This window comes from Trichogramma pretiosum, unplaced genomic scaffold, assembly GCF_000599845.2.
Source record: "Trichogramma pretiosum strain Unisexual culture from Peru unplaced genomic scaffold, Tpre_2.0 scaffold71, whole genome shotgun sequence".
Taxonomy (NCBI): domain Eukaryota; kingdom Metazoa; phylum Arthropoda; class Insecta; order Hymenoptera; family Trichogrammatidae; genus Trichogramma; species Trichogramma pretiosum.
This window is the reverse complement of record NW_019640814.1, coordinates 177,926-194,236: the sequence shown is the minus strand read 5'-3', so window position 1 is coordinate 194,236 and position 16,311 is coordinate 177,926. Positions and strand designations below refer to the sequence as shown.

At 45.3% G+C, this 16,311-nt stretch overlaps 1 protein-coding gene across 2 annotated transcripts in view; it reads left to right on the top strand.

The window, feature by feature from the left end:
* The window catches only part of LOC106657671 (semaphorin-1A-like), a 199,674-nt gene that overhangs the window by 74,552 nt on the left and 108,811 nt on the right, over positions 1–16,311 (top strand). For both annotated transcript variants that reach the window (XM_014379292.2, XM_014379291.2), the window contains exon 2: positions 7,785–8,170. In XM_014379292.2, the coding sequence (XP_014234778.1) occupies positions 8,074–8,170 (97 nt within the window). In that variant the 5' untranslated portion in view covers positions 7,785–8,073. The remainder of the gene's footprint in view (positions 1–7,784; positions 8,171–16,311) is intronic.

Below are 16,311 nucleotides of genomic sequence, written 5' to 3'. Positions count from 1 at the left end.
TATACCTCTTCTACCCCGCATCCGCGATCGAGCATCATCTGTTTTTGTCTCGTTGCCTCGCGGATTGCGCTTAACGCACGGGGAGTCGAAGCAAGAAAAATCGCTCGTTGATACCGCGGCGCCGCGGCTTTGGATAACCCGCGGCTTGTGTGCGCGATATATCCGTTACCGGATCAGAAATACACACACACCCACACATACACACACGCGTCTAACCGGCCGTGTGCCGTAGAAATTAGAGGTTTGCTATGCGTATCGACGGCCGCGCGCTCACGCGATGATAAAGTGCGTTTGCCGGCTGTCACCCAACTCGAAGCTGCAAATGGAACGGAAACGCAAAATGTTTCACCTATATTCACATAGGCGCGCGCGCGAATGCATCATTGCTGCGACGCGACCGCAGCGATCGTGTGTGGCTTAATGCGGGGGTGTGCGTACGTGTGCGCGCGCGTCTATGTATGCGTTTGAACATTATACGCATACGCGATACGTCGTTATACATTGTACACACGGCTGTTAATGCGATTACGAGATTTACGATCTTTCGCGTTTTTTTTCCCGGCCACTGAGATCAATCGTTGCAGCGGTGCTCGCACGCGCCCTGTGTTTTATTGTTATAAATTCAGCAAAGGTTCGCCCGGGCAACATGTGGAATTGACCGTAGGAATATGAGTTTATCCGCGAGAAAATGGCCAGTGTACAGCTTGTGCAATGTCTGCGCGCATGTGTGCACGCGCGAGTATATGCAGTCCGCAATAATTGAGCGACTCTCTTTTGCGAACGTGCTGATGAGATATGAGGCCAGGACGCGGGATTAATTGTTTCGAGACGCGCTAAATTAGACTTTGCGCGAAATTTACGCGCGCGCAGCAGGTACAAAAAGCTCCAAAGTTACGTGCGCAGTGTCTGCGCGGTGTAAATTGCCTCATGTTAGACAATAGCTCTGTGCATTCGTGTACGCGATCGGGTGTAATGAGTCTCTGAGCTGCTAATTAGATCAAATTTAGGCTAATATCTTTATCCCGCGCCTGTAGCCAATTTTCTACGTGTTGATGAATTTTCAACGTTAGGCTGGCGCGCGATATCACGCCTGACTTATTTCGCGTTCACGTATAACTCCGTGATCTTGTCTATTTTTTCATCCTGCAAAGACGGCCAAAACGTTTTTCAATTCTTTGGAATATGTGTGTTGGACGATAAATGCACTGCAGGTTGACTGGCGCGCGAAACTCTCGAATTTACAGGCATTTTAGCATGTTCAACTCTTGCCTGCTCTGAGCTTTCATTTCTTTCTTATTCATGATCGGGGGGGCTAGTTGTTGTGCTAGCGCCGCCTGCCTCTGTTACTGCTTTTTTTCCAACGCTGCTGCTGCTGCTGCTGCAACGGAATATCAACCGTGTAGCCTATTGAATTTCATGAACCATATATACGTACACGTTGCTGCTCGTTTTCTTTTTCATAGATACACGTAGGTATAAGGAAATTTTTGTAACATATATTTCATTCGAATCGTTTGAATTTCAACTTGTACGCGTTCGATCCGCTGCAGCTCGCAAGCTTCACAGAAAGCCCCGAATTTGTTTTCTTTCGCGCAAATTCGTACAGCTACGGCCTCGGGGCTATTGCCTAGCTCGCGCGCTGCGTATTATTTTATAAAGCTTCGAATCATCAATAGATTTTTTCTTTCCGACGTGTTTGTTGGCGATGAATTTTTAAAAATTATTTTTCGTTCAAACGTACGCTTTTTGCAACACATATAACCTGCCAGCCCAGCTGCTAGTCCGTCGCTCGCCTGTCCCGCAATCTCGTACAGCTCGTCCGTCGTGGCATTATTATTTATTTTTAATTGAATTTATCCAGTGCAAAATCGCAATCGCTCACAACGCGGCCGCTCATCGCGCGGACGATTTTATTTCAACTGGAATTGTCGACATGCGGCTCGGCGTGGCAAAAGCTGCTGCAACTCTCGGCGTATATACGTGAGTGCTCGCTCGCAATTGAAATAAACACAATAAAATATATAGAGATATATAGTGCAGCGACAAACAATACGTCTGCCTTAAACAAAACCTATACAATTGCTCGACGAGCGGTAGTGTCCGTCGTTGTTGCTGCGCTGCTCCAAATCGTACGAGACTCGTGTATACGTATACCCGCATATACAGAAACGAGCTCGACAAACAACAGCGAGGACTGCCTCTCCGCACTTTGTGCGCGTGCGTATGAACGCGTATACGTACACGGAAAACGTAGCGCGTCCTCCCTCAAGAGGCACTTTCCACGCACTATCTTTGAACGAACGTCTGCGCGCTACTCGTGTGTTTATGTATACAAGAGGATGCACCATTGCTCCACAAATATATACGCTGGCACACGGATGCAGCTCGGAAGAAAGAACAAGTAAAAAGTCCAGCGCAAACAAACTTGCGTGATGTGATGCGTCACTCGAATAAACGTCGAGAGAGCGCAAGTTGCGACTCGGGTTTTCTTGTACCCACAGTAAAAAAGCTCCTGGCTGATGATTTTTCGTGGCATGATTTACTTTGGGTGCGAGTCGCGTTCGAATGATCATCAAAAGCGCCAATAAACGCGCGCGTGACACATCATTAGTGTAATTTAGCTTTGATACAACACGTAAGCGTGGATGTATATTATTTCACCGAATCCCAAGAGTTTCAATTGCAATGTCGCGTGTCGACTGCATCGAGAGCGCCGCACGTCGCCTCTGTTTATGTACATTTATGCACAAAATTGCTTGCGCCAAAAGCCGCAATATCATCGTGCAGCTTCGCGTCCTCGGCGTTTTCATCATCGTCGAAGAGAGCTCAAATGTACACGCCGCCGCTGCTGCTGCTGCTGCATCGTATAATATAACGAAGGTCTGTTGCAAAGCAATGCCACGGAGCTCGTGTCGACTAGAGAAATTGCGCTTTGATCAGTGCATATTAGTTCAAACTAATGAGAAATGCTTTCGCATGTATGCATGCGATACTTATCTAAGTAGCTGAGTCGAAGCTGGCGCAGCACGACTGTTCCGCACATATACGCCAGAAAACAGTAGAAAATTGTATAAGGAGAAAGTCCGCTTAAACGTTCGGAATCGAAAAATTGACGCTCGTACCGCAGATATATAATCGGATATGGCCTCGCGCGTATCGCTCGGGCCCGCAAACGTTCGATCTTGTTTTCTCCAACTATTGAAAAATGTCTAAATCTGCTCTCTTCCGCGACTAGATAATTATCATGAAACAGTGTAAAAGTCCATCAGAGCTGCGATATCGGAAATATTCTCATGTCACCTCTGAACTTGTGCTGTCCCATTGTACTACCCAACAGCGTGTGTCAAATCGTCCGACTTGCAAATAAACAGCATTTCAGGATGTTATAAGTTTTCAAATGTAGCAATTATGTAAAAATGAGGCCTACTGCATCATTGGAAAAATAATTATCAATCGATACTTTCACTCGAGAAGTATAAGTTGCGAATAATTTTCGTTTTTCGAACTTTCTCGAGCTGCACGTACTCGACAGGAATATGAATTGTTGGGAATGTATTGATTAGAGCGTAAACTTGAGATTTAGCTGAGGGGCATTTAAAAGTTGCGATTGGGTGGGATAGAACATTGTAGCTGCGCTGCAGCACGGTATCGAGTCCTTACACGAGGGGGGCCGGAGCACATGCACCGAGAAACGCGAATAGTAAGTCCAATCAATTTCGTACTTGTCTTTACACGCTACAGAGGGCTATATGTAGTTCGGGCCCAGAGCACAGCAGTAGATTAATGCAGCCGAGCTTTGAATCGACTCGTGCCGTATAATACACACATATATAGACGTCGCACGGAGGTGAACAAGGGCGTTACCCGACGACGTCGTTACGATGCTCGCTGACCGTGTCCAAGTCGTACACGTTCACACACAAACACACACACACACACACATACATACACTGATGCAAGCGTGGACACCTTCTGTCGATTTGCATCCATATTACGTCTGTGTGTGTGTGTAAGTGAACTGCGTTCGTTACGATATATCGGACCTATACACACAGCAGCTGCTGCCGCCGCCGCTGCTGCTCTCAGCACGTCGATAGGTATTGTGTGTATATATACGTGTGTATCGGGGCGCGCGATCCTTTTGCAATCGCTTTAATTGGCTTTTGTTGTGTGCAGCTTTTTCGAGATCTCTTGCGCGGTCGAGGCCCGCATTTGTCTATAGGCTAAATGCTTGGAATATTCGCGTCGTGATTATTTGTTGACTTGCCACTGACGAAATAAATGTATATTATTGTATGTATACATCGACAGCCTGTCGATGTGGGTTACTTTTTTTTCCATTTTTTATTTTTATTTTATTGTGTGTACTCTCTCGCGGCTTCAGACCTGGAATCAGGACGTAACGAGGCTTGCGCAATATTATTTCGAGTCGCTCCCGTATATAGGCTCTCTCTCGCAGCAGCACGTATATTTTATATTATTATTCGACTCGTTTTTGATCGGGCGTGATATGCGATAATTCGAACGATAAATAATTGGGCCTCTGTTTATCTTCGGCTTTGAAATCATCGCGTCCGCCGTGTGCGCGCACGTGACCTTTGAATTGGATTTTAATCGCGCGCGAGGATATTGTTTACGAAATTTGACTTTCGACACGATTCTCTTCCCGAGTTTTATCCCATTGTTACGATTTATTAACACAAGGTCCCCATGCAATCAATCAGAAGAAATAAGCTTGACATTAGCTTTGATCGATTCTTGTTATTACATTACTCGTTGGCACTTTCATTTAATCATCGAGCGTCTAGGCAATATTAGTAATAGCGACATGATCAAATTTTCATTGACAAAAGTTGAATTATGAACAATTGAATTCTATTTTATGCATCATGGTATTGCGAATCTATTGGAATTATTACAAAATTTTTCGAATATCGTCGTAAATATGAACGAGCTGGAATCAAGTTCAATTTTAATCCAATTTTGATTATTAATTAACTCCGTGCGCGTTTATATATAGCTGCGGCGTCACGTTTGGGTGGCCTCGAGGCTCGAAATCAATATTTTTGCGGAATGCATTCAACGAAAAGATCGGCGCGCACTCGCAGCCATTGGCATAATAGTTTGGAGCGTCGGCTGCACTGACACACATAGTTATGTAGGTTCAAGCTGGATGGAGTCTCTTTCTCTGGCGCACGCTTCCTTCGGCATGCATATGCAAGCATGTTCTCTCTCGGTGCAGAGTCCAGCTATTTGTGTAACTCAACTGCTGAGTCTGCGTTTGAGAGAGAGAGAGACAGAGCGCGAAGAGGTGTACCCACATTTCTCTTCGCTTCGAAAAGTCCCACGGCAGCAGCAGCAGTAGCAGTAGCAGCAGCAGCTGGTGGTCCAAATTTCGCTTCATTGTGTGCCGTGCGTGTCTCTGTCTATGCACCAGCTATCTAGCTCTATATAGCTATTTTGACTCAGAGACCTAGCCTTTGGATTTGGCAGCGTCGGAGCTGCATATGGTGTATAGGAAACGCGGCACAAGCTCCTGCGCTGCAGCGCCAGAGATTAATTTAATTATGCATTCCGACAGGAAGTGGCTCTGTCAGACGTATACTCGCACACACGCAGCCAGAGCTCGCACTTATACTCTCGCGCGCAGTTCGGCAAAGCGCATACGTACATACAACTTTGTCTTTCGCTCGCTGTAGCACGCGAGAGAGAGAGAGAGAGAGAGAGAGAGAGGAAAGTCAGGTGCTGTCACCTTTTCTCACTATCATCCGTAACTTTAGCGTTTTGAAATTGAACCAAGCTCTCTGTCTCTCCTCCCTCTTTCGTTCTCTTTGCTTGGCCTATACGGTGTATGATATAACTCGAACGGAGAAAATTTTGAAATATCTTTGCGCTTGGGCGCCTACACAAAATTTGAACAATTCTCGTTTCCCACTGCGTCCGAAAACACGAGGCCAAAGTTCGCGCGCGTACATTACTCTTTGTCGCGTACGCAACTTTATTTAAACGCTTTTAATAGCCGACGATCAGGATCAGGAATGAAAAAAGAGGCATTACGCCTGTTACAGAATTATTCGATGAAAATAATGAGCTTGCGCTCGAGCGATAGACCGCAGCTAGAGCGGAATGAAAATCCTTCCTTTCGGTATATATACGTAGCGCGCGCGGTAGAGACTGCTTAATTTGCTCTCGGTAGCGTAGTAGCAGACTCGGCTGAGCGATACCCGCACATCATGATATAGCGTAGGGGCGCTGAAATTCCGGATAATTTTCTTCGGAGTTTTCTCGAGTGCTCGTGGCACACTGGATTATACGTTATATACATATATAGGCGATGTGCTCTCGACGGCTTTGCCGAGGTGGTATCACATTTTCCAAGTTCACTCGTTGAGGTGCGGCGCTTCATTGGTCGCGCGATGACCGCACGATGGTAAGACAGTGCGAGAGGTAGAAAGAGAGAGACTATATTCGCGAAAAGGACAGCTTACGCAAGACGTACGGCTATACGATTTCCCGTGAGTAATAATTGTGACAAATATATAAATTACCTAGCTGAGGTGGGACGTTACACCTGCGCGTATTGCAGCTAGAGAGCAAGCGAGAGAGAAAGAGAGAGTAAAAATACTGCAATCAAACGCACATGCGCCCTTACATGTAATAAAAAACCATGTTGAAAATATTTACATCAAAATTAATGTAAAGATCTTTAAATGTAGTTATTTTAATTAAATTTCACGTAGTTTTATCTTATACTTTACTATTCTAATGTAAATCATGAATTCCATTAAATGTATACTCGGGCTATCGCCAAAACGTACGTACTTTTACAATAAAACCTTGCTTTATCTTATACATATATTTCGACTTTGCCACTTGCAGATTTACAGATAAAAGTACTCGCCATCTAGCGGTGAGGAATGGTTTCAATTGTGATTGAATTTTTCCAAGTTGTTTGAGAAATTAACGCAAAAAATAAATCAGTATTAAAATGATTCAATTAAAAAGTTTTAATTTGAGTGCGGACTACGTCTTTTTTCCTTTTATTTTTGCATTAAAAAAATGTATGTAAATGCATTTTTATGCAATTTGAATGGTTGCCTTATACATTCTTAAAAACATGTAAAGTTGCACTGTACGAGGAGATGAAGCGCACGATGGATCGAAACCTCGGAAAGAATCAGCGGCAGAAAAAAAGCACGCAATTGTCACATGAATACCGTCTGTTGCAGGAGTATTTTCCACTTCCCTTCCTATCTTTCTCTCTGTCTCTTACTGCCTCCTGCGAATGCGTGTATCGTATTGGAAAATTAGCATGGTACTCGAGTGCGAGTGAGAGTGGAATTCATCGTTTTCTCCTTTGTGCCGTGTACACAAGCTGCACGAGATCGCGACCGGTCTCTCACTCTCCGCCGCGGCTCTCGACTCTTATGGTGATTTATTTATAAAGCCTTTTAAAAGCTGATGCAACCTGCCTGCCTGCAACTTTCCTGCACCTATATGCGTGCGTAAGCTCGTGTGTGCGCGGCATGCGTTATGAATACGGCTCGCAGGTGAAAGCGCCTCGGCTGCAGTACTCCGAGCTGCCTGCACTGACCGAGCTGCTCAAAAAATATCCTCCAGCTCGCGTATGTTCGTGTAGGCTGCTTTCCAATCGATCGCAGAATTCCGTGATTCGCATTATTTTCCCTTTTTTTCTTTTATAAATATACGCTCGGCAAACATGCCTATGAATCGCGCTCATGAATCGATCTCTAATCGATGGAAACGAATTTTCTTGATTGCAGGTGCAGACACGATTCGCAGGGCTCCCAGGACGACGCAGGCGAAGCTGACGACGACGACGACGACAGCGTCGAAGACGAGATGACGACGGGAAGACTAAAGCTAGCCTGCTGACGGCGAGCCTTCGGATGTTCTTCGGTGCCAATAGGACCTGAGCGACTTCGGTGCTCGACTCCCAAGCACGCGGCAGCGGTGCAGTGTTCCGGAGTAGTTGCCGTGTGTTGCGGTGTGAGTGTGTGTGTGTGTGCGCGCGTGCCTGTGCCGCCGTGAAAGCTCCTGCCAAAGGAGGATATGGACATGGCGTTGCTAATCTACTGTCTGGCGACCCTCGCCCTTGCAGCCCAAGCATGGCCCATGGATCCATTACCACGATTGCTCATCAAACACCGTAAGTCGACCGTTGCCCTTTCGCAGCGTGTATACCGCATATAGATATATATTCAGTAGCCTATACGTACTTTGGTCTGGCTACGTCTCGACGCCACACAGGCGATGAATTAGCCTCGAGCTAGTGGAAATTAATCGATCGCTCGTCCCGTCCTTGTTCCATTCGTCCTACCATACCGCCAAGGCGAGCTGCATGATAGCCAACATTTTGATTGCGTATTGTAAGGGCTGATCTGTAAAAAAAATCCAACGGATTCTTTTCTTAGGCGTCGCGACGAATCTTTGCAACAATGAACCGCGACGCGATGTAATGCCAGTGAGAATTCATACTCTTTGTTGATACGCACGTGTATTCACTTACAATCGTGATTTTGAAAAAAAGAAATGTCATTCGCAGCTTGAGATTGTACGATCATGTTCGGGTATTGTGAGTCCCATGTACATAATACTTTAATATACACTTATCGCAACATCAAGAAAAATAATTACCACGATCATTCTCGCCTCCAAAGTTGTGCAGTACAAAAAAATTCCATCAGTGACATTGTAATCCTCCCCGCGCCTTTCATCTCGATGCAAACAATACTCGCGAGAATAACTACTAAAAATGTGCCAACATCCTGAGCCCGATAATCGAAATTACACAGGAGAATAGAATCATTTAAGCGTCGCGCTTTGCTCAAGTTTGCATTAACGATCTTCAGTCAAAAACAGATAAATGCCGAGGAAATCGCCACGAGCGAAACGGAGTAGTTAGTTATTTCGCGTATATGCCTGTGAGAAACGTGAATGAGTATTCACGTTGGTGGTTGTTGTTGTTATTGTTGTTATTGCCGTTACAGTTGCCGTTGTTGTTATCGAGAATGTGTATAGAACAGAACATTGTGTCAAGTACACGAGATATCGCAAACATGATTGTACGCGACTCGGAAGTAATTAAATTGTTAATCACTCGAGCTGCAGATGGATGTGCGCACGGTCATATACAACTCGTGTTCATCTGCTGTAAAAGCAAAGATTCACACAGATGGACCTTTGATTGAATATTTCGGTAAAAACATTGATGATTCGGCAAAGTATTCATTTTGAAGCATACGCTTCATATCTTCATCTTTGTGCTTCATATCTTTCTCGCTTTTTCTCTCTCTTTCGCTCTCTCCGTCCCCGACGAAATCCCAAGCAATCGAATCGTACGGCACTGATACATAACAGGAAAGAGAAACTTGTACGAATGGCTGCTAGTACTTTTATCATTGCATTTGTATAATGGAGGTCATACACGCATACATTCGCCACAATGAGCCGAGATAAGAGACGCATATAGGATTTCAGGCCGCTTAACAAACGCATGAATTGCTTACGGTATTGTGTGTGCATGTGTGCACTGTTTGGGTGTATTTGTGTGTAGGTATACAAACAACACTGAGAAGGAAAGAGAGAGAGAGAGAGACAGAGACAGAGTGCAGGTCCATTAGCGGTTCTTTCGCTCGTTGCGTATGAATTTCATCGGCTATTTAGACGAGCGAATTTATCTCCTTTTTTTCTCGGCCCTCGTATAGTAACAAAGTTGCATATACTATATATCGGCTTACACACGCTACTCTGGAGTTTGAGAGAAAAAAATTCGGCGCACTGCTGCTCGCCCCGGGCCCTGCGTCGGTTTACACTCCCAAGGGCGCCGTTTGTATGCAAGAGCGGAGGAAGAGGGAGAGAGGGAAGGAGAAAAAGATCTGGCCTCCTAGCCAATGCAGAATCCAGAGCTCGAGCCCATTTTACTCATATACGCGCGCGACCGTATGTATAATAAATGCATGAAAATTCCTTCAGGCTTTTCTACGCTTTTTCGTCTTTCTCCGCAGCTCTTGTGCCCAGAGGTGGCCGCATCCCCATCCGATCCATCTTCTATTTTTGCAAAATTTTGTGCGCAGGAATTCGTAAACGCAAAATCGCCAGAATTTCATTATTTTTTTCACGAATTTTATTTGCACGAAGCTGCTCTGAAAATGTATACTGCACACAATGGGTTGATGTAAAAATCGATTTGCAATATGCAGATATAGGCTAAGATAAAGATCGAGCTGCAAGATTGATGACGAAAATATTTAATAACAAGAGGGAAAGAGAAGCTATAGTCAGACAGCACACGGAATTGAGGGTCTGTGTGGAAAGAGATCCGCCTTGACATAAACGTGCAGCACATAGGCGCGGGCACGTGTAACCTATAGGTACTCGGAAAAATGTAAACAGCGACAGATGGAGTCGGCCATTGTTTCGATCGTCCATGCATGATTATACATTTCTCTCTCTCTCTCCCTCTTTTCTCTCTCTCTTTTGCATACATGTAACACGTGTGTGAGTACGTTACACATATACAAACGTATCGGCCAGCGGCAGCACCCACGCACGTACATGGTAAGTCTGGGCTCAGATTAATGAAAGTGCAGCGTACGGTGTGGTCGAAAAAAAAGGGGGAAAAAAAACAGCGCACGCTCGGGCTCGCATGTATATACCGTTGGGTTGGCACGAAAAAAGGATCATTGTGGCTGCTGCTGGTTTCGATTAGCATATCCATCTTCTTTCCCTGTTTTACTTGCGAAAGCGAGCAAGAGAGCAGCAGCAGCTCTCGCTATGTACTCAAAGTTTCTTTTCAATCTCTTCCTCGCCCAAGTACGTAGATATACGTATAAATACGCATCAGACAAGTGTAGGTACTCGCTCTGTATAGAATAAGATTCTTTATAGAAATTCGACGAGAGCTGTTAGGCAAATTGGTATCGTCCGCAGCGCCATTCGTCCAAAGCTATATATGAAATCAATCAAAAATGTATAGCGTTCAGCCGCTTCAAACGATCGACGAAACTGCTGACTCTCTTCGATAGCAGCCGACCTTACAGAAACGATCCGGCTTGTGGCTTTCGTTAGTTTTTTCTTATAAAGCTATAATTCATAGTTATTAGCTGTTTTGTTTATTAGCTATCGTTTTGCAAAACTTCATGTCGCCAGTACCGGATATTAAGTCCAGGAAATTTTTTTTCGCTTATATCTATATCTTTCAAGCTCAAATCACTCATATAAACGAGCTTATTATACGCGGCCATAAACGAATAATGGAAAGAAAATTTAAAGTGAAATTGCAATGGCCGCGCAAGGATATATTTCTCGACTTTTGCGCTGTTTCTCTCTCTCTCTCTATCTCGTTCTCAACGTTAGCCCAGTAAACGAAGAAAGTTGCTCGCGATTCAACTCCTCGGTGGTGATGATAGAGCGGCGGAGCTAGAAAAAAGATGATAAAGCAGAAGATGGCACTAAAACGTTTACAAAAAAAAAAGATGACAGGACAATTAATGAAATGGCAAAGTCCCGGAGCGAGGGTAATTTGAAACATCTTTAGAGGATAGAGTCTTTATAATTACGCGTTGAATTTGTAAATTGATAGCGAGTGGAGGAGGAGGAAAAAAATTGAATTGCTGCGCGAGGCAAGATATCGCGACTCGCAGAGTGCAAGCTACGTTTCGTAAGATCTCTGCGCCACGCTGACACGGTAGATTTTTTTCATCGATTGTGTCGCGGAGAAACTTTCCTAAATACCTAAGCAAGTCTCGCTGCAAAAAATAAAAGGTGTGAATTTGTTTTCAGATTTGCAGCCGATAATGGCTATGCATATGCTTGTAGACAAACGTCGTACGTGTACAATTTTGAGCACAAATTAAAAAGATGTACGAGCCGAGACAAGCTGAGCCTCGTTACGTGTACAGCCGATTACTTGAACTTGTATTTGGAGATATGGGTGTCGTAAGAGAAGGATCGTAACGAGCCTAATAGCTACGTACATTAGCACGTTCAGACACATTAGCTAGCTGATATTACGTGCTAAGAAAAAAACCAGTCATAAAGTCATGTATTTACTCGAAAGAAGCTTCGCGGCATAAGAGATTGCGCAAGGTGCGAAAAATAATAAGCGACTCTCGTTATATATACACTGTGTAACGAGAGCGCGCGGAGAGGCGCTCGAGATCCGATACTCGCCGCAGCGAGAGTGAAATTACCTTTCAAAAATAATGCTCGACCCAATTCTTCGGGGGGCTTTATTTTTTCCAACAAATCTTTTTCGTATGCTCGTAAATTCAGGAACACGCCCGCCACTTCTAGCGCATAAATACCCGCCTCTTTTCGCCTTATTTCTCTTCCCAGCTCGTAGCGGCTGGCTACTAACTGCCGCACACTGATGCTGCTGCTGCTGCTTTACTAAGAACGAACATGCTCTTATAAAAGAGGAATTGTGTGTAATGTATTTTTGTAGTTGAAAGGCCAGAGCATCCAGTGCAAAGACTCTGCTACGTACGGCGGTGTCAGCGAAATATAGCGAGGCGAAATGTAGCTCAGCGCGCGCGAGCTGACTTTTCTTTTTGTTTAATTTTTGCTATTGCGGTTTTGATAATCGCAACGATGCTGTTGTCGTCGTCGCCACGGCCGACGGTGATCATGGCCGCTTTTGTTTTTGCAGTCACTATGTATAATGCGGTCGCAAAGTCAAGTTAATGCTTCATGTGTATGTGCGTGTGCACGAGCTGCCGCGAACTTGGCGGTTTCGCGCACAGAGTTGTGCGTTGGGTAATACAAAGTTTGCGGTGGCCGAGACAAAAGCTGCTGCTGCTCTGTCTGCCGAAGCGCTCCTCTCGCGGCCCGAACTAATTACATTGTTTGCGCAGACTTGCCATAGAAAATCTCGAAAAATAATGATCGACAGAGCGCGGGCGCCAGATGCGAGGGAGGAGCTGCGAAATTGGATAAGAGCAGCCGAGAGTAAAGATAACGTGGAAAAATTGTTTGCTCTTTGAATTCGTTTGATGGAAAGGACCTCAAAGCCCGTCGTGGGTGTATATATATACGTAGGCAGAAAGAAAAGAGAGCGAAAGAGAAACTGGGCTCATAAAACGTAATCGAAAAATTCTCGAGATCCTCGGCAGCAAGCGTCTGCGAGCGCTCGGTTCCTTCTTTCAAAATCAAAAGCAGCGCGATCAATCAAACGTAGATTTATGAAGAGCAAAGTAAAAGGACCATCGGCGCAAGCTCTCGCGCAAACGGGTCAAAACCTTCGAGAGCTTATGAAGGAGCTCTACCGATGTACGCGATATCGAACCAGTGTGTACACATTTATGTGGGTGCAAAATAAAAACGGCTCGATCTACTTGTAAATTTTCGCTATGCGAGAAAAAAGATTTCGAGCTGGTATGGGAAAAATTTTTTTCTCCCCGATAATCTGTGATTAATCCATGTGCGCGTTATGTACGCGTGCGCTTGTTGTGTGCGCCGTATATTGCAAAGAAGCTGCAGATTTTCCAGGTGAATCGGACATTTTTCTTTTGTTGGGCGATATGTTGTACAAGCTGAGACTAGGTATACGGAGGAGCTTTGCAATCTGCATATAAAGTGCCATGGGCTGTGTCGTCGCCACCACTGCGCGCCGTGTACCACATTGATTTTTCTCTGCTGCCGCCGCCGTTGCTGCTGCTGCTCGGTAGTGGTAGTGGTGGTGGTGGTGGTAGTGCTGCTGCTTCTGCTGCTCGTGTGTAGTGTTTTCTGCCTTATTCGACTTAGCAGCGTTTGCGCGTTTATTAAAGATAAACGTGCTGGCCTCCGTAAAAAGGATTATTATTTTTGATAGAAAAGGAATATATTCTCGTATGAAGCGAGTCGATGTGCGGATCGCCATTAAGTTCAAAGGGTTTACCAGCTAATAGAGGTGAGATGTATTATCGATCGCAGGTGGTTGTTGCTATTTCTGCTGCTAATACGAAATAATCTAATTTATTTAGTATATAACTTATCGATGTACCCAATATACCTCGTCTAATTAATTGCCGCAAAGCTGCTTAGCCACGCGAGCTCGCGGATTATGCACATCGAAACCGAATGCATTGTTTATCCAAATTGAATATTTTTTCTGAACGCGAGCCGGGTAATCTTGAATCTATGGCAACCGCAGCGATCGCCCAAAAGAGCGATTTCATACTCTCACAACGTAGAATTGGTCCATCAATTTTCATTCGCCGCAAATCAAATTTCGGCCCATCGACCACTTTTTTCATTCATAAAACGCGTGTTTCACGTAGATTAGACTTCAACTGATCGATCGACGAGAGAGGGAGAGAGATAGAGGAACAGAGGAAGAGAAATGATTTCTGGAAGGCTTACGTCACTCTGTACGCAAGCGATCGATGCGGCGTTTATGCACGTCATGGGCGGTCGGCCAGCAGTCATGCGTGCGTAAGTGCGACCATCGTGCGAGCCAACTGCAATCCGCGCGCCCTCGGCAGCCCCTTCTTAACTGCAGTTCTGTCCGTATCTCGACTATTGCACGCATCCCCTTGCAAGCCAAACTGCATCGAGCCGCGCGCAGCACCTCGGCCACTTGGATATTTAATGATACGTGCGTGCAGTGCGTGCAGTGTGCGCTGTGGGACAGGTGGAATGGCTGACTGCATGAGCTAGCCCACAGGCAAAGCAACTCTCTCTCTCTCTCTCTCTCTCTCTCTCTCTCTCTCTCTCTCTCTCTCTGATTCAACGTTGCCTTTGCATGGAAGACGAAGGCTCGTCGATCGATGCCCTCCGAGAAAGCCATCCACTGGAAGTAACTCGCGACTAGGTTCGCAATTCTCTGTATGGGTGTGGTGCTACGTGTGTTTGTGTTTGCCGCGTTGCCTGCAGTGAGCTCACCGCCGCGTATGAGTCGTGCACCAATTGTTAACAAACACAGTCGGCGGAAAGAGCAAGGCAAGTTCGATTCTCGAGCAATACGGGTATATGGGCTCTTCTGCGCGCTCGAAACTGCAGCACACAGCTACGCGGCGGCGGCAAACTTTATCCTCCACGAGGCAAGAGATCGAGCTGGGACTCGCAAGCTCCGCACGTCTGACAGCAACAGCTGCGCGCGAGCTTACAAGTTTTTAATGAGTTTGCTTGTTATACGCATATATTTATGTATTGGCGCGCGCGAGAGCTTGCGCAGCTTCGATACTTACTTATATAGCGGCCGCGTGATCGGGACAGCGATAAAACCCATAGCTCCTTCTCGGCTCGTTTTACTCATAATCGGCTAATTCGAGGCTGAAAGAGAAGTTGCACCGCATATATACACATCGAGTGGACTTTTGCTCATTCGCCTTCGCTTTTCTCTGCTCGAAGCTCAAGCTCGAGTCTTGTGCTATTGTTCCTTGCGACTTCTCTAATCTCTTTCTCGTGTATAATATGCTGCGCGCTCGCAGCATTATGCGGTTGCGGCGGCACGACGAGCATCGGTATAATGCGAAAATAACCAAGATAAATGCCGGAATGACGCGAAAGGAAGAGCAGAGAGAGAGAAAATTATTACAGATGCATATATAGGTATACCGTTAGTCGTGCGCTGGCGCTCGCGAGCATCTTCTCCTCCTTCGTTTGAATCATAAAACCACATTTCTATTTGCATTCCCTCTCTCACTCTCTTTCTTTGCATCACTTGAAGAGCTCAAAAATCGTCCGCAAAGAACATTTTTCCTCTCATCTCTCTGTCTGCAGATGCAACCTGTCCTTGCGCTTGTAAGGAGAAAAAAAAGTAAAAGTAAAGTTTTATCGTAGTTTTTGACGCTGTTATTGTCGCGCATACATAGGCAGATGCGACGTTTCATTGCGCGAGTGTGCGTTGAAAATAAAGGTGAAATTATACTGGATATACGCTCGTGTAAGTCAAGTTATACTCTCAACAAAAATGTGCACTTCACTCGTCAGCTAGAATAGCTTTTAGTACGGGTGATTCGCCTCGTGGCAAAAAGTATGAATTTCTCTCTTTCTCTTCTTAAAACGTAATAAAAATTTCTGAGTGGTGCAACGAGGCCTTCCCGCGGCGGATAAAAATAAACCGCTTGCGCAGCAGCAGCAGAAGCAGAAGCACAACAGAAATTGTTGTTTGGACTGATATATATGGGTCAAAATAATACTTTTTTACAAAACCGTGCGCACGTATGTCACCGATCTTGACGCGCTTTTAGTATGTTATAGTACATGGTAAAAAGGTCCCAAAAAAAAATTTTTAGACCCCCTCCCCCCTCCTACCCCCCACTTCCGGTATAAACGTCCATTTTCGATCTATATTTTTTCTGAGGA